Source organism: Cheilinus undulatus, linkage group 14 (assembly GCF_018320785.1).
Source record: "Cheilinus undulatus linkage group 14, ASM1832078v1, whole genome shotgun sequence".
Lineage (NCBI taxonomy): Eukaryota > Metazoa > Chordata > Actinopteri > Labriformes > Labridae > Cheilinus > Cheilinus undulatus.
This window is the reverse complement of record NC_054878.1, coordinates 2,496,652-2,523,568: the sequence shown is the minus strand read 5'-3', so window position 1 is coordinate 2,523,568 and position 26,917 is coordinate 2,496,652. Positions and strand designations below refer to the sequence as shown.

Genomic DNA, 26,917 nt, shown 5'->3' with positions numbered 1-26,917 from the left:
TAGAGTCACTACAGTAACACATTTATCCCTTGAATTGGACTAGGTAACATCTGTTTTTCCAATAACCAGCCATGTCTCAGTGTCTTTTCCCACTATAAGAGTCAGAAGCCATGTGAGGACAACCAGCATACAAGTATGATATACTTATGTAAAACATAATATACCTACAATCCTCACACAAAATAAATAAAAGTTCAGACACATAAGAAACGATCAGACACATTGGAAACGATAGTGATGAATAAATAAGTCATGAACAGATTTTACCTTGAAATTCAATTGAAGGGATCAGCATGAAGTCCTTAAAGAGTGGATGGTCTGGTTCATCAAGGATAGACTGGGCTTTTTTAAGAGATCAGTTCAGTACTGTGTTGTTATTTGATAATCTGCTCGCTCTGGAACCAGGACTACACCTCAGCATACCGAATGACTTCTGTAGTGTCAGAAATACATCTCACTCCTCTCATGTGACCGATAAATTATCGGCCGATGTTGCATATATCTTACATATATTTATTATTTCGATAATAAAATATTAACCAACAAAATCCACCAGTAATAAAGGTGTTTGTTTTCTGTCTCACGAGACTGCACATTCCAAAACAGTCGGTGGCACTGAGGTACATGACCTGCTGTTAAGCACCAGAGAAGAAGAGGAAGAAGCCTCAGTGCTAAGATGCTAATGCTAATAATGCAGCTGTGTTGGTGTAGTTGCTCCGTATTTACAGGGAGGATAACACGGGGATGTTTGTAAAATTTGCCCCACAAAGATATTGCAGAGTGGAAAAACTCCTTGAGTTTTAACATAACGGCTCTTTAAAGTCACTTAAAAGTCATAATCCTTGTAATGAGGAGGTATGGAGGTCCATGCTTTTAGACAGCTTCCTGTTTTAGTAACTAATTTATGGAGGACCCAACCTGCCAAAATTAAAAATAAATAGATAAATAAAAGTAAAAATAAAACCAAAAATAAAAAATAAAAAATTTAAAGAATATTAATAAATAAAAGTGGAAATAAATACAAAATAAATATTTAAATATAATTAAATATCAATAAATAATTAAAAGTGCTCTGCTCTCACATTTATTTATTTCATGCTGCAGACACTGTCAGCATGAAATGCAGCAGGAAATGTAATGCAAATGAGGGGGCGGTCCTAAGTATGTCTTGGGTTGAACTGTTCACCTATTTGTTGATCAACATGTGAGTGCAGAGCTACTTGGCATGAAATCACAGAAGTTTGCTCTGTGAGGAGCAGTGAAAACGGGAGAAAAACTGACTAATATCTTCTTGAATCAGAAATATTTGGAGATCCAAACTGTTTCCTTAATTAAATCTGTTGGTCCTACAATCATGTTCACAGTCTTCCACCCCCCTAAAGTAAGAAAAGGATTTAAAGATAAATTTACTGAGCTGATTTCAAAATTTTTCATTGAGTGCGACCGCATTGTCATTTCTGTGATTTTAATGTACATATAGACAATCCTGCTAATCTGGACACAAACCAGTTTTTTTATATCCTGTACATATTTGAATGTACACAGCATGTTACTGGACCCACACATCAGCAAGGACTCACCCTGGATCTGGTTCTATCAGCAGGCCTCAATATAGTCATAACAATCACTGATAATCTGGATATCAGTGATTGATTGGTGGTACTTGAAGAGGAGCCGAAAGAGTCGGATCTTCAAATGGACCGAATCATTAAAAAGAGTCGGAGTCCTCATCAATCCTGTGGAGGGCAGCAGTGCGCCGTGTAGCGTCTGGTCTGCCGGAAACTCAAAAGAAGAAGAAGAAGCAGGGAAAGCGCCACTCTATTTAAAGTCTTTGGAAAACACTGAGGAACTTAACAGCTGAAGAACAAGAATGTTTTCTTTGGATAGGTTCAGAGATATCGTCAACGAGCAGTTTACTGCTGAGGAAATCTGTGACGATGGTAGAAGAGCTGCCGTCGAGAACGAGGCAGAGATCGACCGTCAGCGCAGAATGCTGGATATCATTTCGAGCCCTCACTACCTCCTACACAGGATAGGTGAGGAAATACGATTTTAGCTTTGTATCTGTGATCAGAGACGCTGTTATTAAGACGAAACATGTGTTAAATAAACAAACAATAAGCTAAGGTTAGCTTATATATTCTGTTGAAAGGAATGGAACCAACTGTGGCCAAAAACTGTGGTCAAGACAGCCTCCACAACTTTTTGTGGCGTTCGTGTAGAAAGACTTTACGGTAAAGGACGTGAAACAACTGAAATCAAGGGGTGCATCCCACTTTTCTTTCTGTGTGGGTCCGTTCGAAAAGTCCCAAATTTACCTCCTAGGTCCTTTCCTATCCACTTTTCCTCAACCTCGGTGAAAAACGTCACAGGGTCAAGGAAAGGAGGGAGTAAGAGGATAGGAAAGGAGAAATGCCGTGATTAGGGAATCCGACCGCACTTTCCCTAGACCCGGGGTTTTCAAAGTGTGGGAGAGTGAGCCTCCCCTAAGAAGAAATTATTCATTCGGTGGACCCCCACTCACAAAAAGGATTCAAATTGAAAAAAAAAAAATTCAAAAATTTATGTCTAATGTTTAAACATTTTTAACATTAATGTATTTTGAATGTTTTGGTTTGCAAATGTCCTTAAACATCTGTCTATCCCTATTATTCAGTTAAATTGCCATTAAATACCCCTTTTTCATATTTTTTTGCCATTTTACATCTTTTTTTTTTTACCTCTTTTCCCCATTTTTTCCATCTTTATCCCATTTTTCCCCTTTTCACCTTTTTGCCCATTTAAGCTACCTTTCATCATTAAATATCCTTTTTTCCCCATTTTTTTGCTCATTTTTGCCCCTTTTATTCAATTTTTGCCCTATTTTTAACCATTTTCTGTCCATTTAAGCTACCTCTTGCCATTAAATACTACTTGTTTCCTTTTTTCCCAATTTTTGCCTCTTCTTTTTGCCTTTTTTTCCCCATTTTGCCCTTTTTCACATTTTTTTGGCACTTTTTGCCCATTTAAACTACCTTTTGCCATTATATATCAGTTTTTTCCTCTCTTTTTGCCCATTTTTGCCACTCTTGACTGCTTTTTATTTTTCTTTCTATTTTAGTCACTTTCCACTCATTTTTTTGTCACTTCTCACCCATATCTGCTACTTTGACCATTTTTCCACACTTTCTCCCCATTTTTGCCCCTTTTTGCCCACTTTTTGCTGCTTTTTGACCATTTGTCCACCTTTTAACCTATTTTATTGCTACTTCAACTTGTTTTTGCTGCTTTTCACCTCTTAGATTTTGGCTTTTGCAAAGGTATTTTTCAACAGTTTTGCTCTTTGGTTGAGTAACACTGCTCTATAGCATAATCCTTATAGGAACTATAAGTCTATCCATTTAGCTCCATGCTCAGCAGAGGTTAGCAAAACAAATCACCTTTTTCAGGTTTATGGTTCCGTGACTCCCCTGAAGCGCTGTGGCGCCCCCCAGGGGAGGCCCGCCTCACACTTTGAAAACCACTGCGCTAGACAGATGTTACAGACGTGACGTGTTATTTGTGTAAAAACTACAATTTAACATTGATGGACTATAACATTCTCATCTACCACTGGGTCGTTCTCTGTGTTGTTATGAGCAGTGAATGAAATGTGAAAACCTTGGTGAATAATATGGGCTCATTAAAATTTTTATATTCTAAAGTCTCCTCAGGACGAGGAAATGTGACTGAACGTCCAGAACAGCAGAAACTTTTCTCTTAATCTGAACTTTCTGCAAAGTAAATACAACTGGATGAATAATATTCAAGTCCTTTTATTTCACAACGATATTAAACTGTTTTGTTTTTTTTTCCCTACCTATCCATTATTTCTTTAATTCTCCCATCTCTGTTAATTTTATTAGTCTACTCTGGTTCCGTCTTTATTTCGGCTCCTTATGTGAAAAGTTGTATAAACCGCGTCTTACTATCATAATTATGATGATAAATACACTGCCTGGCCAAAAAAAAGTCGCCACCAAAAAAAAGGTCACACACTCTAATGTTTTGTTGGACCGCCTTTAGCTTTGATTACAGCACGCATTCGCTGTGGCATTGTTTCGATAAGCTTCTGCAATGTCTCAAGATTTATTTCCATCCAGTGTTGCATTATTTTTCACCAAGATCTAGTATTGATGATGGGAGAGTCTGACCACTGTGCAAAGCCTTCTCCAGCACGTCCCAAAGATTCTCAGTGGGGTTAAGGTCTGCACTCTGTGGTGGCCAATCCATGTGTGAAAATGATGTCTCATGCTCCCTGAACCACTCTTTCACAATTTGAGCCCGATGAATCCTGGCATTGTCATCTTGGAATATGCCCGTGCCATTAGGGAAGAAAAAATCCATTGACAGAATAAGCTGGTCATTCAGTATATTCAGGTAGTCAGCTGACCTCATTCTTTGGGCACATAATGTTGCTGAACCTAGACCTGACCAACTGCAGCAACCCCAGATCATAGCACTGCCCCCACAGGCTTGTACAGTAGGCACTAGGCATGATGGGTGCATCACTTCACCTGCCTCTCTTCTTACCCTGATGCACCCATCACTCTGGAGCAGGGTAAATCTGGACTCATCAGACCACATGACCTTCTTCCATTCCTCCAGAGTCCAATCTTTATGCTCCCTAGCAAACTGAAGCCTTTTTTGCATGCCAGTGATTTGACCCTTCTTAAACAGACTAACATCTTTTCCACGACCACAGGATGTATCTATCGACATGGTTGTTTAAAACATGAGAAGTTACTCATTGCATCAGCTGGGGTTAAATAACTTGTTGCCAGCTGAAAGATAATCGCCCATGCAGTAATTATCCAATAGGAGGCTCGTACCTATTTGCTTAGTTAAATCCAGGTGGTGACTTTTTTTTGGCCGGGCAGTGTATAATAAAGAGAATATGGCAATATTTAAACCTTATCGCTTCAATTGGTTGTGATTTATAAACCTTTATCATATTAACTTTAATATTTCAAAATAGAGAAACAAGCAGTTTGATATACTGACTGATTGGGTTACTGTTTGGATGGAAATGGAAATGAAAAAAAATGAAATTGTTATTATCTGTGGAGTGATCTATTTTTCATGTCTTTAATATTCCTCTGTTCATCCCTCTTTCCTTCCGTTTATCACATGACTTATAAGTTTGACAATAAATTTTACTGTTTAAATCGGGGTTAGTAAAGTTACAGTCAAATTGATCACTTGTTTTGATGAGCGATCAACAGGTGTATCAATTTAAATGAAGTTTACGTAAAGCATTGTGGGTTATCTTTTCATCTCTCCTTTGGTTAAGGATGGTCCAGTGTTTCCTAGACTAAAGGAGATAATAAAGGAAGTAATGAAGCTCCTTTGCTTATCTGTGAGAGAATTCGAACAGCCTCTATCTGACTGAAGACCAAAGACCGATGTTTAACAGCCTAGAGGACATCCTTCCCTCTGCAGCGTCACGCGAAGCGACGTCAGTTTATGATGATGGTGTGTTCTGATCGTCAACCAGCTGTCAGGTGGCATTAACAGCTGATTGTGTCAGCATACATTTGTACTGTATTTATTCTAATCAAACATCCACATTTACAGTGTTTGGCCTCAGTGTGGGATCACAAACACCTGCATGAAGAGAAACCTGCAGTATATCAAAAACAACATGCAGACTCTTTCTACCAGCAGATGCTTTATTATGAAGTAATTTATTAGCTTAATTATTCAGTGTGAAGGCTGATGATCAAACCGGACGCTCACAAACATTCAGCCTGATAACCTGTATTGACCCCATGATGGATTTACGGTGTTTCTTACTGACAGTCAGACTGCTGCTGTATTAATTCTCCCCATAATCTAATAAACTGAAACAACTGACTACTAAAGGAAAAATTTATATCTGATTCTTTTTATTTTATGAACTTTTAACATCTTTGAGGTTTGATGGTGAATCAGAAAACAAATCAAGTATTAAACTCCATCCTGTTTCACTCTTTAATATTGATTTTATTAAATTTATTCTCAATATTTCACTTTAAATACTTATTTCAAACACTTTTAAATCCCAGCCCATCAGTTATTGAGCCTTTTAAAACTGCTGGTGTTTATATTCTGTTTAGAGTCCATTTGTTGTCCAGTATCAACTCAGTTTCTCCTTTATTATTTATCTCTGCTGGTGTTGTGAAGTTGCATTGATGTCCACTGTGTAGCAGCGTCCAATCAGAGAGTGACATCCAGTAAGAGGGCGTCTCTTTGATCATAAAGAGTTCTGAGAAGTCTCTCTGCTCACCTATCTTCAAATCTCATTCTTATGTCTTCAGACCAGCTAAGAGTCTTTGGGACGGTTCTTAAGATGGCGGATCCGAAACCACAGCACTGTGCAGAAGTTTTAGGCATGTAGAGCGCTAACGGTTCTTCACAGGTCCTGGTGTTCCACAACCCCTGGCTGAAGAGAGGAGGAAGGGCAGCCAGAGTCAGTGTCCACACATTTGACATACCTGTGTTGCTCAGCAGCCAAGGTTGAACTTAACAGCATTTCTTACCCTCCTACCCGCCCTAACAGTACCCTGGGCTATCTGTAAGTGCCACATCTACCTATAACTCCGCCCTAAAGCTGTGGTTTTTGTTTTGTCTTCATCAGATTATTTTCCCATGCCCTTGGTAATGTACAAAGACATCCAGAGCATGACCTGGGTTGTGTCAATCCGCCTTCCCACCTGATGGGGCCATTACATGCCTTACTTCAGCCTCAAATTTTGGCCCAAACATGCGTAAATCTTCTGGACAGTACTGTACTTCTGGTTTGACCGAGGACTGATAAATAACCAACATGGGATATGGCTAAAATAGACATGGGCTATGGCTAAAATAGACAATGTCATAGATATCGATCCATAGAGGCCGCCTGGACTGCTGGCTTTCACTGGGGAGGTTGCGCCACGTGACCGCCATTTGCTAGAGGGGGAGTCGCAGCTGATGATAACTATAAGTCAATGATGGCAGGAGGTCTATTGTACCTCACAGAAGAATGAATCCATTTTCAAGCAGTTTGTTTGATGACCCAGGATAACTGATCCAATGAAAAACCCAGGTTCTCATACCAAAATCTTGACCTAATATGAGGTTGAAGTGATTATCTGTGGAATAAACAGCAGCATGTGTACTCACATGTAAACTTTGTCCTGTTTTCATGATCAGTCTTTAAAATAACAAAGGATGTGTGATTGATATCATGTGGTATTGAATAGGTATAAAACATTTTGGCTGTATAAATGGTTGTATGCTGGCACTAATGACATGTTTCCTCCTCCTGACTTTGTTTTGTTTTTGTGTCTCCAGACGTCCCACAGCAACATGTGTGTAAGGAGGAGGAGGACGAGCAGCAGCTCTGTCACCAGGAGAGGAAGTCCAGTCTGGACCAGGAGGAGCCAGAGCCTCCACAGATGAAAGAGGAGCAGGAGGGAGAGCAGCTCAAACAGGAGGAGACTGACACGCTGATAATGACTCCTAAGGAGGAGGAAAGTGAGCACAGAGAAGCAGATGGACAACATGAACACCAGCTATGGGTTGCACCAGCTGTGTGTAAGTTCAAACGAGCCTAGTTTGAACGCAAGTTCTTACTTAAGATTGAGTTTACGCTTTCCTAACATTTAAGGTGTTGCACCAGCTGAGATAGTTTCAGCGTAGGCGTAAGTTAAACTTAAATCTTACACCTAACCCCTACTAGGTGTGAAGTCCTCCGTAGAATTTTGCTGTCGTAGTGATAGCTCTGAGAGACGGGATAACCCGGAGGGTGACAAGGAATTGAGGATTTTACCGGAACTGGAGTCAGCACTGCGTTCTCCTTGATCAGTAACACTGTTGTTTTCCATTAGCGGACATCATTTCGGCCGTCCACTGTTACATTATCTCGTGTTATTAGCGATTTCACTACTCGATGTCAATGTTATTATTTTATACTGGTTCTAGGTTTAGGCTGTAGGCCTCACAGTACTAACATAGACAAAATGCCTTGTCTGGATGCTGTTTGATGATTGACGGCGGTTAGCAAATATTATTTTCAGCCGTTAGCATCTGTAGGAAACACAGGGGTAAAAAATGCTTTTCAATGATTGGTTAAAGTAAGAGAATACGTCACATCTGCAACAATATTTTGATTAGTTTGGACGTAATTCTCTACGAGTTAAGATCAACCTTACGTCTCTGTGGTGCAACCAAACAATGACACAACTTAAGTTAGACCTTAACTAGTTTCAACGTAGGTTTTAGTGTAGACTGTACACCATAACTTTAGGCAGAATAGCTGGTGCAACAGGCTGCAGCTCCTTTCTCACAAATCTCATGTTGCCAAGAATCAAGATCCCAAAGAGAACAGCAGAAAGACTGAGAAATAACTATAAAATCAAAACCAAGACAAAAGAGAGACAGGAAACACACAGGTGAGAGGCTGTATTCATGTGAAGTATGTGCGTTTGAATATAAACAAAGTTTGAAACAACGCATGATAACACACTCCTGTAACACCTGTGGAAAAAGATTCTTTAGTAGATCACAGATGAAAAACCATATAAAGACACACACAGGTGAGAAGCCTAACCCCTAAAATACACCAGATAGTGTTCGGTCCATCCCCGCCCCAACATGGAAACGCAGCAGATAGGTTTTAGTTTAAGTCAGTTGACCAAAATGATGTGACAATCATAACAAGAAATGGAATAAAGATTGAAAGAGTAAATTATTACTTGGGATGCACAGAAATGAAAATTCTTGTCCGAAACCGAAAACTGAAAATGAGGAAACCAAGGCCGAAAACCAAAACATTATTATGCAAATTATTAGTACCATTGCATGTATGGCTCTGACTGTTTACTAACCTCGCTAAAATCAATTGCAATTGCATAAATTAATATTAATGCTTCGAAGAATAAATCAAGTACAAAATTATGTAAATATTTATTAAGCACTGTCATTCCAACAATTCACAGTATAAAATGAAATACAACATAAAATGTTTAACTTGACCCCACTCATGTATACATTAAATCAGCGGTTCTCAACCTTTTTCAGCCAAGTACCCCCTAAACAGTGCAAAGCTTGTTGGCCAGAAAGAAAGACATTAAACAGCGCTGTGACAGGCGATTGATTTTGTCAAACTTTGTAACTGATTTCAAATTACAAATATTAGAATTTTTTTTTCATTAATTTTAAATGTTAAAAATGCTTGACTAAATGCATGGCACATCTTCTCATCTCTAAATGTGGGAATTCAAATTAATGTAGCTATTGAAAACATTGACTGGAAAGGCTTTAAACCCAGAAGTGTGCAAAACTCTGCTCGTCTGCAGCGGTCTCTCTGCGACAATTTGGAAATAAAAACATAGAGCTAGAGAGAACTAAAAACCTGTAAATAATTAACTAATTATAAAGAAGACAGCTTAGTACCCCTTTTTGGGATCATAATAAAGTTCTCTTCTCAAATTGAAATCATGAACTTAGTTATAGTTATAGTTTATAGTTTATAAACTTAAGATCCTTACACTCTATACACAATTTTTTCATCCAAATTATTCACACAAAATATTTACATTTCGAACCTGTAGCGAGTCAAAGCAAGCTTCCTCACCTGCAACATCATTTCGCAACGCGACATTGCTGCAGATATTTAAGTAGCACATTTACTTTCACACAGACATTTCAGGCTGCCTGCTGCCTGTCTCCTTCTCTACCAGGCTAAAAAAGAGGCATCAACACAAGCACTGATACAGACAGATATGAGGAGATGTCAAACATCAGGTGGTGTTGGAGAGGAGGACGTTTTTGTTCCTCTGTCTGCCTTAAAAATTGTCACCACCACCACTATGTGCGCTCATCGGAGCGAAACTCACATAGCTGGAGCTGTTTCTAAACTAACGGGACTTTAGTGTAATATTTCCCAACACAGTCTCCTCTGACCTCAGACATACGGCTTATAAATGCTCCGGATCAACCTGCTAAATGACTCCTCTGACCAGTCTGGAACACAAACAGGTGAGCCAGTCTGTGCGCTGTAGGGGAGTTAACTCTCACTCTCACAGCGACCCTCAGCTGTGCCCTTATTACTCTTATTGATCATATTTGACAAAGAATGAATGAAAAGTCAGTCCCTCCTCTTACAAACTTGGCTGGCACAGTGAATGAAACAGTGAAACAAAATGGCACTGATCTCCTGGCTGTGTGTAAAAGTGCCGCGTTACGCACGGAGTGAAGGACAGAGAGGAAAAAACATCCTTTTATCTTCTGCTCCAATAAATACCACTGTTTCTCAGAGGACAGAGAAAACACACCGCAGACGTTCACAGCACGAATGTGATTTTAGAATATAATATACTCGCAAAATCATGTCACTCCTGACGTGCAAAGAAAGGCGCTATTTTACTTAAATAGCCGGCATGTATTTTAAAATCTCGCGTTCCCCCTGGAGTTCCATCACATACGTGTACCCCTATTTTAAAACTACTGATCCAAGCACGTGCTTGCCGCGGTTTATGCTTACATCATCACAACGTCATGTTCCGGCCTTGTTGAACTCATTGGAGGCTGAGGTGGAGAGATGCACAATGAAGAAGGTGGAGGCCATTCTGAGGAACATGGATCATCCACTTCATATCTCCCTAAATGACCAAAGAAACAACGGTGGTGGGCGACTCCTCTCTCTGCACTGCAGGACAGAAAGATTTAGAAGATCTTTAATACCATCAGCAATAAGACTATATAATTCTACCATAAACAGATGAGACTCCAGACAAATGAATTTCCCTTCGGGGATAAATAAAGTTATTGTATTGTATTGTATTTAAAACCCACTCACAATGTCATGACGGTAGATATTGTTGTGCAGAGTATGATGTGTTTAGTCTCTTTATTAAATGCCAACATCAGATTGACTAAACTCCCTGTGATCGACCAAATTCTTAACCAATTAATCGATCATAGATTATTTGTTCCCATCCCTACCAGCCATAGTTACAACTGGCATTTAAGTGTTCTTCAGTCCTGAGACCTTCTGTGGGTTTAGTTTAGTTTAGTTTATTAAGATCCCCATTATTCTTCCTGGAGTCCAACGAAATTATACATACAAAAAAACACAAGAAGAACATTATACAGCATATCAAAAACAAAAATAAAGAAAAACATTGAAGCAATTAAAAATAAAGCAAAAAACAACACAATTGTAACCTTCATCATACATCTGACATCATATACATATTAAACATTTCATGTCTTAATTGCTTTTTTAAATGTAGCCTAAAACAACAGTCTGTGTCCTTAATTAAGAGATACATAGAAAACATAAACATATACAACATCATACATCTGATATCAGTTACATATATAGTATTTCATATCTTAATTTCCTATTTCAAAATACAACAAACAACAGTCTGTGTCCTTAATTTAGAGACGCATAAAATATATATATATATATATATATAACATCATACATCTGATATTATTTAGATACAATTGGAAGAAAAAGTATGTGAACCCTTTGGGATTTCTTGGATTTTTGCATAAATTGGTCATCAAATGTGTTCTGATCTTCATCTAATTCACAACAATAGACAAACACAGTCTGCTTAAACTAATACCGCACAAAAATGATATGTTTTCATGTTTTTATTGAACAAAACATGTAAACATTCACAGTGCAGGGTGGAAAAAGTATGTGAACCTTTGGATTTTATAACTGGTTGACCCTCCTTTGGCAGCAATAACATCAACCAAACGTTTTCTGTAGTTGCAGATCAGACCTGCACAATGGTCAGGAGGAATTTTGGACCATTCCTCTTAGCCAAACTGTTTCAGTTCAGCAATATTCTCGGGATGTCTGGTGTGAATCTCTCTCTTGAGGTCATGCCACAGCATCTCAATCGAGTTGAGGTCAGGACTCTGACTGGGCCACTCCAGAAGGTGTATTTTCTTGTGTTGAAGCCATTCTGTTGTTGATTTACTTCTATGCTTTGGGTCGTTGTCCTGTTGCATCACCCATCCTCTGTTGAGCTTTAGTTGGCGGACAGATGGTCTTAAGTTTTCCTGCAAAATGTCTTGATAAACTTGGGAATTCATTTTTCCATCAATGACAGTAATCCGTCCAGGCCCTGAGGCAGCAAAGCAGCCCCAAACCATGATGGCCCCTCCACCATATTTCACAGTTGGGATGAGGTTTTGATGTTGGTGTGCTGTGCCTTTTTTTCTCCACACATAGCGTTGTGTGTTCCTTCTAAACAACTCAGTTTTTGTTTCATCTGTCCACCGAATATTTTGTCAGTAGTGCTGTGGAACATCCAGGTGCTCTTTTGAAAACTTCAAACGTGCACAAATGGGCTTTTTTTGGACAGCGATGATTTCCTCCGTGGTGTCCTCCCATGAACTCCATTCTTGTTTAATGTTTTACTTATTGTAGATTTGTCAACACAAATGTTGGCATGTGCCAGAGATTTCTGTAAGTCTTTAGCTGACACTCTAGGATTCTTCTTCACCTCATTGAGCATTCTGCGCTGTGCTCTTGCAGTCATCTTTACAGGACGACCACGCCTAGAGAGAGTAGCAACAGTGCTGAACCTTCTCTATTTGTAGACAGTCTGTCCTACCGTGGACACATGAACATCAAGACTTTTAGAGATACTTTTGTAACCCTTTCCAACTTCATGCAAGTCAGCAATTCTTGATCGTAGGTCTTCTGAGAGCTCTTTTGTGCCAGGCATGGTTCACATCAGGCAATGCTTCTTGAGAACAGCAAAACTAAAACTGGTGTGTGTTTTTTATAGGGCAGGGCAGCTTTAACCAACACATCCAATCTCATCACATTGATTGGACTCCAGGTTGGCTGACTCCTGGCTCCAGTTAGCTCCAATTAGAGAAGTCATTAGCCTAGGGGTTCACATACTTTTTCCACCCTGCACTGTGAGTATTTACATGTTTTGTTCAATAAAAACATGAGAACTTATCATTTTTTGTATGGTATTAGTTTAAGCAGACTGTGTTTGTCTATTGTTGTGAATTAGATGAAGATCAGAACACATTTTATGACCAATTTATGCAGAAATCCAAGAAATCTCAAAGGGTTCACATACTTTTTCTTGCAACTTCACATAGTATTTCATATCTTAATTTCTTATTTCAAAATACAACAAACAACAGTCAGTGTCCTTAATTTAGAGATAGGCCTACATATAAAACATATAGATATACAACATCATACATCTGGTATCATATATGTACATAGTATTTCATATCTTAATTTCTTATTTCAATATACAAAAAAACAGCAGCATGTCTCATTCATCAATATGCGCATATATGCGACAACATAAACCGATACAGATATATTATCTAAATATCCTATATCATGTTTCACACTCGCTTCACGATCTCGTGGGTGATCAGCGATAACTCCTATCAGTGTTCAAACCAGTTAAGGGTTAAAGCTACTTCTTGGTGGAAAAGAAGGCACAAAAGAGGGGCTGAATAGAAGCCAACAAGTACTACCCAAGAACTAGAAAAGTTTTTGGTCATTTTTGGCTGTTGATGAATTTACTTTCATATGTAGTCTGTTTAATCTGACAACTTGATTATCAGTCTGGTTTTTTGAGTGATTTGACACATTTTTGACTGAGAATTAAACACAATACAAAGGTTTTTTAAACCCCAATCTTAGTTTGTGGTTGGATTTTGTCAACAAAACTTCTGGAGTAATCTTACATGCTTCTGTTTTACTGTGGGATATTGTGGACGCAAATTCAACACAAAACCCCCGTCCATACAAGACCCCAGTACCAGTAAAGATATTTGTGAGTGAATTTAAAGTTTTACGACGTTATTCAGGAAGCAATTCATGGGATGTGTGAGCAGCTGTCTGTTGTAAAAGGTCATTAAGAAGACTTTGTGAGGACATGACTATTGCATAAGGGGGATGTAAAAGTAAATAAGTGGCAGGAAACAGATGTATGCAGGGGGACGACCACTGGTGGAATGTTGTTCAATGGGTATAAAATAGGGCTGTGCAATATATCGAGTATGCTCGATGTATCGTGGCTTTTGCCACACACAATGTATAACATTACTGTATCGCCAACATCCGAGTATAAATTATGTAGAAGTTTTGAGCCGTCAGCGTCAATTTCTCACTGGAGTTTTGCTTCTCCCATTGTCCCTGAATTCATCTGTCACAGCAGAGAGCTGTCTCTCCACCGCCCATCCAGAAACCTCCACACATACGCGTTTTTGTATCAGCGGCGAGAGAAGCAAGGGAGAAGAAGGTGAAACAGAGCCGCATGGCTCTTTTGAGATGGACAACGAGAAACAGCGTTGGATCTGCAGCGTTGAGCAGTCATTCAACTTTGAAAAGGAAGAGGTCAAACTCACGGGGTTTTCATTAAAGTACGCCGCAACATGACTCCGAGATAACGGCAGCAGTCACACAACACGTGACTAAAGACGTGAGCCCAGTGTTGTTTCAAAAGCCAGGATTTAAAAATCTCATAAAGACACTTAACCAAGTATGAGATTTGCCTGGGTGCGAACATTTTGCTGAAAACTCTCTGCCAGAGTTGAACATGTCAGAGAGAAGACGGCCCAGCAGTGGAAAAAGTGATCCACGTCTCCACAACTACAGAACCTTATCTCAGCCTACCAGCTCAAAACACCGACAACGAGGAGTTAAAATGTTCCTGCCTCCAGACAAGCTTTTTTCCCCTCCATGATCAAACAGGAGAGCTTAAGAATAGGATCTAAAGATGCTCTCATGTTGTGAACTTGTCAGAAACTGGTCCAGCGTTCATCAGCACATATAACGGACTAATATAGTCACAGCTGTGAGCCTGGATGGTGGACTAGACTGCAGGGTTTTGGCCTGAATGGTGGACTAGACTGCAGGATTTTGGCCTGAATGGTGGACTAGACTGCAAGGTTTTGGCCTGAATGGTGGACTAGACTGCAGGGTTTTGGCCTTCATGCAGGATTGGTGAAGTTTGTGTAGGTTTGCTTCACCCTTTATGGGGAAAATTATCATTTTATAATCAGTATTAATAAACATAACACAGAAAACATTTAAGGACTGTCCATACGCTGTAAAATACAGAGTATTTCATGATTTAGGTATTTTTGGTTTATTAGTAAAAGTTTGAAGTAAGTCCTTTTCAAAATAAAACTGCTAAATTTGACTTTATATTGATTTTATCCTTTCTGCAAACAATTTATTTAACATCCAATAAAACCATGTATTTTTATCACCAAGGAGTGTCATTTTGGGCCCGAATTAAATACAGCTGCTGAGAGGCCATTTCAAAATATCGTGATATGAATTGTGGATCGGGATATAGCAAAAATATTTTGGGATATCAATTTTAGGCCATATCGCCCAGCCCTAGTATAGAGGTGGAGTGTTGTGAATGGGGCCAACAGTTTCAAGCTCATAGTTACAGAAAAAAGTCTAGCAATGATCTGATTAGTTGGATATATCAAATGCATAATTGTAGCTTTTAAGATAACAGTATTTTTGATAAATGTTCCAAACAGACCTCCATTTAACGTTTTCACATTTTGAGTTCCAGATGGATTTGCTTTAGGAGCTGAGATTTGGTGGGACAGTTTCCATCCATCCATTTATTTATTTCGTCCATCCATCCGCCCATCCATTTTCTCTACCACTTATTCCATTCGGGGTTGTGGGGGGGCTGGAGCCTATCCCAGCTGTCATTGGGCGAGAGGCAGGGTACACTCTGGACTGGCCTCCTTTTTTTAATCGTTCTTCTCCCACTTCTACAGCCACTATATATCACACGTATATAGTGAAGATTGTGTTGGAAATAAATGTTTAACATTGTACCCTTTAATGCCAAATTGGGTTGAATATAACCTCACAGCTTCTCTTGTTGTGTCTTTGTGTATTTCAGTGCCTCCTGCAGACGCCCAGCAGCTGTTGATGAGTGAAGAAGAGAGCCCCCAGGAGGACACTGAGCCCCCACACATTAAAGAGGAACAGGAGGAACTGTGGATCAGTCAGGAGGGAGAGCAGCTTCAAGAGCTCAAGGTGGCTGACACCACCACGCTCCTCTTCGATTCAATCTTGTTGAAGAGTGAAGATGATGAAGAGAAACCTCAGACCTCTCAGCTTCATGAGAGACAAAATGAACAGTTGGAAACAGGAGCTGGTGGAGAGGACTGTGAAGACTCTTCTGGAGCTGAGAGTGATGATTGGAGGGTTACCAGAGCAGATCAGTCAGGTTCAAACTCTGTCAAAAATATAAATAAGAGTCACAAAGACAAGAAATCGCATAGATGCTGTGATTGTGGTAAAACCTTGCCAACAAGACAGAGTCTGACAATACACATGAGAATTCACACAGGAGAGAAACCCTTCAGCTGCTCTGAGTGTGGTAAAAGATTTAATTTTAAACATCATCTGACAGGCCACATGAAGATTCACACAGGAGAGAAACCCTTCAGCTGCTCTGTTTGCAGCAAAAGATTTACACAAAAGGGTCATATGAACCGTCACATGAGAATTCACACAGGAGAGAAACCCTTTAGCTGCTCTGAGTGTGGTGAAGACTTTAATACAAAAAGTATTTTGACACAACACATGAGAACCCATACAGGAGAAAAACCTTTCAGCTGCTCTATTTGCTTTAAAAAATTTAAACAGAAAGGTCACATGCAAGCCCACATGAGAACTCACTTCAATGATGACACTTTCAGCTGCTCTGAGTGCAGCAAAAGATTCCAAAGCAAAGGGGCTCTGACCAGGCATTTTCGAGTGCACACAGGAGAGAGACCCTTTGGCTGCTCTGAGTGTGGCAAAAGATTCAAAGAAAATGGAGCTTTGACCAAACACATGAAAGTGCACACAGGAGAGAGACCCTTCTGCTGCTCCTTGTGCAGTAAAACATTTAGGCAAAATTTTGAGCTGTCCCTCCACATGGCACATCACAGAGGTGAGAAACCCTTCAGCTGCAGTGATTGTAATCAAAAATTCGTTTGGCATTGGCAGGTAAAAAAACACAAGTGTGTCAGAGGTCAGGATTCAGGGGCTCTTCCAAACCAAACTGAGGAGAAAAGAGAGGCAGAAGCAGTAGCTGATGGAGAGGACTGTGGAGTAGCAGAACAAGCCAGAATCTCAGATCCAGAGAGGCATTTGCAAGCAGAAACTGAAGTCAGGACTGAAGCCTCTTCTGGAGCTGAGACTGAAGACAGTGAGGATAATTAGGAGACCAGAGAACATCAGGGTTAGCAGAACCTGTTGACATCTGATTTTTGTTTCTCCTTACATTCAGTGCAGCTCATTTCGCTTAGCATAAGTAAAGTCTGTAATTTACTCTGTTTGCTGATGTTTGTGACTAAAGGTGTTGAGGTGGTGCATGGTGGTGACATTAAATAACATGCTGCACATTCTTGTTTTTACATTCTATACAAAAGGGCATTGCATATGATCCTGTGCTTTGCTGGAGACATTGCCCTAATTGTCTACATACTCTTAAGGTGTTTCCCAATGATACTTCCTGTGCTGCTAAAGGGTTTTTGCTGACCTCAGTATTTTTGTATTTTTGTTTTGTTGATATCTGCATGAAATCATCATCCAAAACCAGAGGACTACCAAACAAGTTCTCTTCAGCCTCCCACAAGTGTACATGTGAAAGTTGTGTCTGACGCCTGTATACTTGATGAAAACTTTGAGTCAGAAAGACAGGAGCATGTGCATCTCCCGTCTCTTCATTTGCATTTTTCTACTGAATGTAATATGCTTCCTTACATTTAAGATAAAACAGCTAAATATAATGTCTTTAATCATACAGATATGACTGCTGACTTCATAGATAACCACTGTAATCTGTCTAAGATAAAGTTTTCATGTTAAACTGCTACAGTTTTAATTGTATCCTGGCTGTGTGATAATGATCTCCTTATTTGAGGATAGAAATGTCACTTTATTTTGTCATCAAACTTTGATTTTGTTTCCACATTATTTTCCTGTAAATTTATTTTGTCAAAGCCATGAAATACATCGTCTATTTAAATTAACCTTAACAATAGCTGAATATAAAAGCCACTTAAAACCCATTTTTTGACCATTTTAAACCCTTTCCACCACTTTTTTCTGCCTGTTTTTGACACTTCTAAACCAAATCTTGCCACTCTCTGCCTATTGTTGGCTCTGCTGGCCCGTTATTGCCACTATTAACCCCTTTTAACACTTTTTACGTTACATTTCACAATTTGATATGCCCATTTTTGCCAGTTTAACCAATTTCTGTCCATTTCCACCTCAGCTAACTCTTTTTTGCCAGTTTATATTAATTTTTCCACCCCATTTCACCAAAATTCCACCTATGTTTGCTACTTTAACTCCATTTCAGCCACTTGTTTAATCGCCTTTTACCACTTAATACACCAGTTTTTTTTCTTTTTTTTTTGTGCCACTTTTATCCAATTTTTGGCACTTTGAACTCATTTCTGCTACATTTAAACTCCAATTTCACCACCTTTCCCAGCATTTCTTGTCATTATTTACCCATTTTAGCTGCTTTTTAAGTATTTCAATTCTGTTTTTAACAAAAGGATTTACATTTCAAGAGGGCTACTTACTGCACAAATGAATTACAAAGATATTTGTTTCTTTGATAAGAGTTGATATGATTCAGGTTAAATATAAAATACCACAGCTTAACTTTACAATGGACCGAGATTTTGCTGGCCCCCTCTTTGGTGCCATTATTCCCCCCTAATAGGCGGCCTTGTCGCCACATGACTATTCTTGAATGTCCATGGCTGTGTTCAACCACCTTCAGGAACAGTGGGGGTCCCCGATCTCTGGCAACTTTATTTTGGGGGTCGCGGGCTGAATAATTTGAGAACCCCTGCCCTGAAAGATGGTCAATCTGAAAGCTTCAACATAAATCAAAGCCTCTGCAGACAGACAAACACTACAAAGAACTGAATCATTCACTCACTGAAACATGTTGAACAGTTTTACAGTGATTAAACTGTATCACACTCAATGGTGAATAAACAAGGCTGTTTTATTCAGAATGCACTGGATGTCATTTTTCATGAAAAAATGGGCAGGTATTGAAATTGTCTTTGGAAAATCAGACAGCTGATCAGTTAAGATGAACTTAGACATTAAAATGTGGATTTTATTTACTTTTCTTTGCACACATTGCACTTTATCAGAACAACAACCTACATTTACCTGTGATTAAATTAGGTTTTTTAATGGTTTGATCAATTTTGCTAAGTATAGCTGAGCTATAACTGACATGTGACATTTGAGACTGGTTTAAGAATAAAATGGTACAGCCACAGTGTTGCATTCAGGGATGGGACAATCAGGTCATCTGTCATAACTTGATGATATGAGTGTTGACCAAAGCTGATACAGTGTGTTGTGAATGTTTTCTCAGATTCAGGATACAAGCAAAGAGAGCTCAAGTCAGAGGTGTCTTTATCATGAGTTTATTAGAAAGTTATTCTAGCAAGAAGAGGAGTCTCACAACAACAATCACATCAGACAGCTGAGGGGAGAGTCCTGCCAGACTGTGGTCCCTTTTTATAGATTACAGGACAAGGATAAATGCTGTTTAACATAATAAAGAATTGTCATTGGATAAAAATATCTGCAGCGTTCAAACACAGTATTTCATAGGTGGAGTGCCATCTGCATGGGTGTTGATCTTAGTCGGCACCATTTCTGCATTCTGCTCTACTTCTGCAAAAGTAAGATTCATTAGAAAGTTGTCTTCGTGTCGTACAACTTCCTCTGTGAATGTGAAAACAAGTCAGGACAAGCTGTTCCTATCTTACACAGTTTTCTCCGTGAGCCACCGTTAAGTCTTGGTGGTTTCTTATCTGATGTCTCACAACCTAGAAGTTCCATGTCAGCAAAGCATCAGATGTGAAACAAATGGATTATATGAATATGAATAAAATACATTTTCCACTACACAGAATAAAAAACACAGACTTCATACACCTATTTAACCAGATGGATCAAAGAACACTGAGAATGGGAGCACTGGTCTTGGTTTTGTCAGACCAAAGTTAAACAAATGTTCATGAAAGAACACTGGATCATTTATCAGTATATACAGCTGAGATGTTGGCAGTAGTGATGGCTTTACACTGGACAGAACAGAACACAACTGAACAGGTAACAGTGTGTTCAGACTCTCTCAGCAGTGGTATCCTTACACTCCATGTCATCCCAAAGCAGAGCAGATGTTTGATATGAAATTACAGTTGGATGTGTGTTGATATATATATATATATATATATATATATATATATATATATGAAATTACATGATATGAAATTACAGTTGGATGTCAGGTTCATGTGGGTTCCAGCACATCAGGGGATTGAGGGAAATGAAACGGCTGATCATCTAGCCAACCAGGCCCTTAGGCAAGATAAGACTATGAATGTGGATTTTAGTAAATCAGAGACTAAAGCGTTGATAAAAAAAAAAACTCAAATTATTAGTGACTGGCAAAAGCTACAGGATGAGGGACAGAAAGGACGCGATTTGTAGAATATTCAGGAGAAAGTGGGAGGAATGAAAACAGGAGGAAACAGAAGAGAACAGATAATAAGTGGAAGACAAAGGATTAGACATGTAGAGTTAAATAAAACAATTAATCAGAAAACATCCGCTAGGTGAAAGTGTGGTCGGATTCCCCATCTTTTTTTTTTAATCTTTTCTTTTTTTTTTTTTTTTTTTTTTTACATTTTTCGATTCCCTGGTCACCACCTTTCCTTGACCCTGTGACGTTTTCACCGGCTTTACTAAAGGAATGGTGGATAGGAGAGGACTTAGGAGGTACATTTCAGGACTTTGGGATGGACCCCTTGAGTCTCTGTTGAGAGGGAGAAGACTCCAGCCGGAAGTGACATGACAGTGCATACTCATGTCCAGTAGGTGGCGGTATGCACCTTGAAGTTGTTTGCGACCCGCCAATAAAACAAGGGAAGAAGAAGTTCTTCCTTCTTCAGGAAGTTTGTGGTTTCTCAGTCAGAGCTCAGCTAGCGTGTGTCTCTGTGCTAACGTTAGCAGAGTAATGTTGTAGTTTTCTTTTCCTTCTTCGACTCTTGGATGTGTGGAAATGTCCGGCTTTGAGGATCTTAAAGCTTTATTCGGACGGAGGCTGCTCGCTGCGGTTCTCAGAGACCTGAGAGGACGAGAAACCAGATCTGAATACGAAGAGGAGCTCCACCGCCAGAGGAAGCTGCTGGATGTGATTTTAATCCCTGAGATAAAGCTGCACAGAGCAGGTGGGTTTATTTACACTCGTGGAAACATGTTTCCTGTTACAGTTTGGAGTTCACACCAAAGACATGCTCCTCAGGTTAGTTTAGTTGGTGACTCTGAAACTGGCCGTAGGTGGTTGGGGTGTGCCATTGTTATAGCCCCGCTGGTGTCCGTAATTCAGCTGTTGGTGTGTTTACCTAACGGTCTCTGCTGCAGTCACAGATTCGACACACATTCACAAACATATCCACAGAGATTTACCAGTCACATCTCTCATTAATTGCAGCTAAAATGTTTGAATGAGCAAATCGAGTTTAACATAAATAGACGGGACTTTCCATGAAAGTACGTCAGCAAAACCAGGTAAAAAAAGGTTCCTATAGGTTCCGACTGGTATTTAACTGTTCTTCAGTCCTGAGACCTTCTGAGGGTGATCGGTGATAACTCCTACCAGTGAACAAACCAGTTAAGGGTTACAGCATGGTGGTACAGTTTACATCCATACCGCTTTTCCCGCTGCTGGTCGCGGGGGTTGGGGGGTGGGGGCTGGCGCCCATCCCAGTAAATTGATTAGATTGTAAATTCCCATATCAGTACTGGCAAAAGATAGTATAATGATGACGAAGTGTTCATTTTAGCTGCTATTTTTAATCTTAGTCTTAGTTTTTGTCTTTAAATGAAATGCATTTTAGTTTTAATCACATCTTAGTCATTTCTATCCTTTTTAGTGTTGGTCGACAAAAACTCAATCACTTTAGTCTAGTTTTAGTCCTTAAAAAGTCCTCATATTTTAGTCTTTTCTTTGAGTCCAAGCATTTATTCTCTTGCCTCAATCTGGTACCAAATCATGGTAGTGTGTTCTCTGCACTCTGTCTAACCTGGGGTCCCTGCTTTCTACAGCTGAGAGGCAGTAGAGATACAGATACATTGGATTTTGAATGTCCAGCAAAAACTGAATTAAATTTTAATCAAGTTTTAGTCATCCTCTTTCCAATCCTCTGTTCTTCCTCATTTTAATGCAGATACCAGCATGATCTTTATACACAAGGTCCACCAGACCACCTCCTGGTCCGCCCTGTTGAAAAACCTAATTGACATTGATAGATGTCATTGGCAGCCAATGAGTTAAACACTGCACTGCAGCCCGCACAACACTACACATTATTAACCTTCTATACGCTTTGACACAGACCCCAGGAACATGGTGAGAATACTGAAAATCCCTGTTTTCACTCAGCTACAGGAACAAAGTTCAAGGGATAGTGTCCACTCAGCAAAAACATGAAGTACAGTACTGTGCAGAAGTTTCAGGCATGTAGAGCGCTAACAGTTCTTCACAGGTCCTGATGTTCCACGGCCTGGGCTGAAGAGAGGAGGGAGGGCGGCCAGAGTCAGTGTCCACACATTTGACTTGTACCTGTGCCACTCAGCAGCCAAGGTTGAGCTTAATAACATTTCTTTTGTCTGGGCCTTTGCACCCCTGGTAATACGCCCAGCAGCCACCAACAGTTTTCAGGTGCTTAGAACATACACACGACGACCAGGGGGTTGTGGCAACCCTCCTACCCGCCCTAACAGTACCCTAGGCTATGTTTAAGCACCACATCTACCCATAACTCCGCCCTAAAACTGTAGTTTTTGTTTTGTTTTCATCAGATTATTTTCCCATGCCCTTGGTAACGTACAAAGACATCCAGAGCATGACCTGGGTTGTGTCAATCCTCCTTCCTGCCCAATGGGGCCCTCAGGTGGGCGTCCTCACCATTACACGCCTTACTTCAGCCTCAAATTTCAGCCCAAACATGCCTAAAACTTCTGCACAGTACTCTATATTTTCATGGGTGGAGTTGGATTTTATCCTGTAGGGTAAAACTGTCTTCTGAATGCACACTGCCCTAAGCTGCGAGCCAAAAGCTTCACACAATTACTAATATGCCTGCTACGATTTCACCAAAAATGTCAGCAATGAGGAAGCATCTTGGATGAGCAGTTCTGAAACTTTTGGTTTGCTACAGACTTCAGAAATATGGATCCATTGCTTGATAAATTCCACATCCACAAATCGGGTCGGGTCGCGGGGTCAGCAGCCTAAGCAGGGAAGCCCAGACTTCCCTCTCCCTGGCCACTTCATCCAGCTTCCTTGGGGATCCCAGGACATTCCCAGGCCTTGGGATCCCCAGATGCTTCCAAACAGTAGTTTGAAACCACATGCAGCTGGTCTGATCTCCCAGTCACCCATGCTTCTTTGTTATGTGCTCCCTGTAAAGTGTCCATGTTAAAATGCACTGCAAATAAAGTAAAGTCGTACTTCATTCATCCCCAAAGGGAGATTCATAGTTTACACTGTTTAGTTGCTTTTACATATTACAAACATATACAGTGATGGCCTTGCTGCTCATTGCTAAGCGCTGCCATGAGCTGTTGGGGAGTTCAGTGCCTTGCTCAAGGGCACTTCAACATTGCTCAGGACGTTATAAATAATTATAAATATAATATAAATAACAGTCTCGCCCATTTTTGCGCCCTCTAAATGGCACTTAAAATTTATTTTGTTGATTATTGGACTTTTATTAATCGATTCAGAATCATCCACCTACGAATCACGATGCATCTAAGCACTGATTTTTTTCCCCCACCTCTACGGTCACTATATATCACACATATATAGTGAAGATTGTGTTGGACATAAATGTATAACTTTATAACCTTTAATGCCAAATTGGGTTGAATATAACCTCACAGATTCCCTTGGTGTGTCCTTGTGTATTTCAGTGCTTCCTGCAGATGGCCAGCAGCTGTTGGTGATTAAAGAAGAGAGCCCCCAGGAGGACACTGGGCCCCCACACATTAAAGAGGAACAGGAGGAACTGTGGATCAGTCAGGAGCTCAAGGTGGCTGACACCACCACGCTCCTCTTCGATTCGATCTTGTTGAAGAGTGAAGATGATGAAGAGAAACCTCAGACTTCACAGCTTCATGAGAGACAAAAGGAACAGTTGGAAACAGGAGCTGATGGAGAGGACTGTGAAGACTCTCCTGGAGCTGAGACTGATGACAGTGATGATTGGAGGGTTACCAGAGCAGATCAGTCAGGGTCAAACTCTTTCAAAAATGTAAATAAGAGACGCAAGGACAAGAAATCACATAGATGCTGTGAGTGTGGTAAAACCTTGTCATCAAGACAGAGTCTGACACAACACATGAGAATTCACACAGGAGAGAAACCCTTCAGCTGCTCTGAGTGTGGTAAAAGATTCACCGTTAAACAACATCTGACAGGCCACATGAGAGCTCATACAGGGGAGAATCCCTTTGGCTGCTCTGAGTGTGGTAAAAGTTTTAATACAAAAAATACTCTGACAAAACACATGAGATCCCATACAGGAGAAGAACCTTTCAGCTGCTCTATTTGCTTTAAAAAAATTACACAGAAAGTTAACCTGCAAACCCACATGAGAACTCATTTCAATGATAAAACTTTCAGCTGCTCTGAGTGCAGTAAAAGGTTCCAAAGCAATAAAGACCTGATCAGGCATTTTCGAGTTCACACAGGAGAGAGACCCTTCAGCTGCTCTGAGTGTGGCAATAGATTCAGTCTTAAGGGAGCTTTGACCAAACACATGAAAGTGCACACAGGAGAGAGACCCTTCTGCTGCTCCTTGTGCAATAAAACATTTAGGCAAAATTTTGAGCTGTCCCTCCACATGGCACATCACAGAGGTGAGAAACCCTTCAGCTGCAGTGACTGTACACAGAAATTTTCTTGGAGATCTCAGTTAAAAAATCACAAATGTTTTAGAGGTCAGGATTCAAGTCTTCCTCATAAATCCTTCAGCTGTTCTGAGTGTGGAAAAAGTTTCAGAGTAAGGCGTGATCTTGAACGTCACATTGCCTATCACGGAGGTTTGAAACCCTACAGCTGCAGTGATTGTGATCAAGCATTCGTTTGGCATTGGCAGGTAAAACGACACAAGTGTGTCAGAGGTCAGGATTCAGGGGCTCTTCCAAACCAAACTGGGGAGAAAAGAGAGGCAGAAGCAGTAGCTGATGGAGAGGACTGTGGAGGAGCAGAACAAGCCAGAATCTCAGATCCAGAGAGGCATTTACAACCAGAGACTGAAGTCAGGACTGAAGACTCTTCTGGAGCTGAGACTGAAGACAGTGAGGATGATGAGGAGACCAGAGAACATCAGGGTCAGCATAACCTGTTGACATCTGATTTTTGTTTCTCCTTACATTCAGTGCAGCTCATTTCACTTAGCACAAGTAAAGTCTGTAATTTACTCTGTTTGCTGATGTTTGTGACTAAAGGTGTTGAGGTGGTGCATGGTGGTGACATTAAATAACCTGCTGCACATTCTTGTTTTTACATTCTATACAAAAGGGCATTGCATATGATCCTGTGCTTTGCTGGAGACATTGCCCTAATTGTCTACATACTCTTAAGGTGTTTCCCAATGATACTTCCTGTGCTGCTAAAGGGTTTTTGCTGACCTCAGTATTTTTGTATTTTTGTTTTGTTGATATCTGTATGAAATCATCATCCAAAACCAGAGGACTACCAAACAAGTTCTCTTCAGCCTCCCACAAGTGTACATGTGAAAGTTGTGTCTGACGCCTGTATACTTGATGAAAACTTTGAGTCAGAAAGACAGGAGCATGTGCATCTCCCGTCTCTTCATTTGCATTTTTCTACTGAATGTAATATGCTTCCTTACATTTAAGATAAAACAGCTAAATATAATGTCTTTAATCATACAGATATGACTGCTGACTTCATAGATAACCACTGTAATCTGTCTAAGATAAAGTTTTCAGGTTAAACTCCTACAGTTTTAATTGTATCCTGGCTGTGTGATAATGATCTCCTTATTTGAGGATAGAAATGTCTCTTTATTTTGTCATCAAACTTTGATTTTGTTTCCTCATTACTTTCTTGTAAATATATTTTGACAAAGCCATGAAATACATGGTATATTTAAAATAACCTTAACAATAGCTGAATTAAACAGCCGTAATACAAATGTTAGTATTCGTCCATAGAGCAGGGGTTCTCAACACTGGGATCGGAACCTCATTTGGGGTCATGAGACACTGATGGGGGTCTCTAGATGCCTTAAAAAACTAGGAATCATTTCTAATATGTCATCACTTTTTTCCCTCCAATTTTGCAAACTTCAACACAAATTTTGCCACTTAAATCCATTTTTGTCAGTTTTAAACCCTTTCCACCACTTTTTTCTGCCTGTTTTTGACACTTCTAAACCGAATCTTGCCACTCTCTGCCTATTGTTGGCTCTGCTGGCCCATTATTGCCACTATTAACCCCTGTTAACCAATCTTTACACCACATTTCACAATTTGATATGCCCATTTTTGCCAGTTTAACCCATTTCCACCTGTTTCTACCTCAGCTAACCCTTTTTTGCCAATTTATATCAATTTTTCCACCCCATTTCACCAAATTTCCACCTATTTTTGCTACTTTGACTCCATTTCGGCCACTTTTTTAATTGCCGTTTACCACTTAATACGCCAAGGTTTTTTTTTTTACCTCTTTTACTAATTTTCACCATTTTTGGTGATATTTTTTGCCACTTGTATCCATGTTTTTTTGGCACTTCTAACCCATTTCTG

General features: G+C 39.9%; 3 protein-coding genes across 3 annotated transcripts in view; 2 read left to right on the top strand and 1 right to left on the bottom strand.

The window, feature by feature from the left end:
- LOC121521899 (oocyte zinc finger protein XlCOF6-like) overlaps positions 1-26,917 on the bottom strand; it is a 310,080-nt gene that overhangs the window by 134,732 nt on the left and 148,431 nt on the right. The window lies entirely within an intron of this gene.
- LOC121521902 (zinc finger protein 773-like) lies at positions 1,818-18,137 on the top strand. Its single transcript, XM_041806104.1, has 3 exons — positions 1,818-2,036; positions 7,336-7,578; positions 15,930-18,137. The coding sequence occupies exons 1-3, from the start codon at positions 1,871-1,873 to the stop codon at positions 17,240-17,242; spliced, it is 1,722 nt and encodes a 573-aa protein (XP_041662038.1). The 5' UTR covers positions 1,818-1,870; the 3' UTR covers positions 17,243-18,137.
- Positions 21,049-26,445, top strand: LOC121521901 (gastrula zinc finger protein XlCGF57.1-like). The gene is made up of 2 exons (XM_041806103.1): positions 21,049-21,303; positions 24,053-26,445. The coding sequence occupies exons 1-2, from the start codon at positions 21,135-21,137 to the stop codon at positions 25,624-25,626; spliced, it is 1,743 nt and encodes a 580-aa protein (XP_041662037.1). The 5' UTR covers positions 21,049-21,134; the 3' UTR covers positions 25,627-26,445.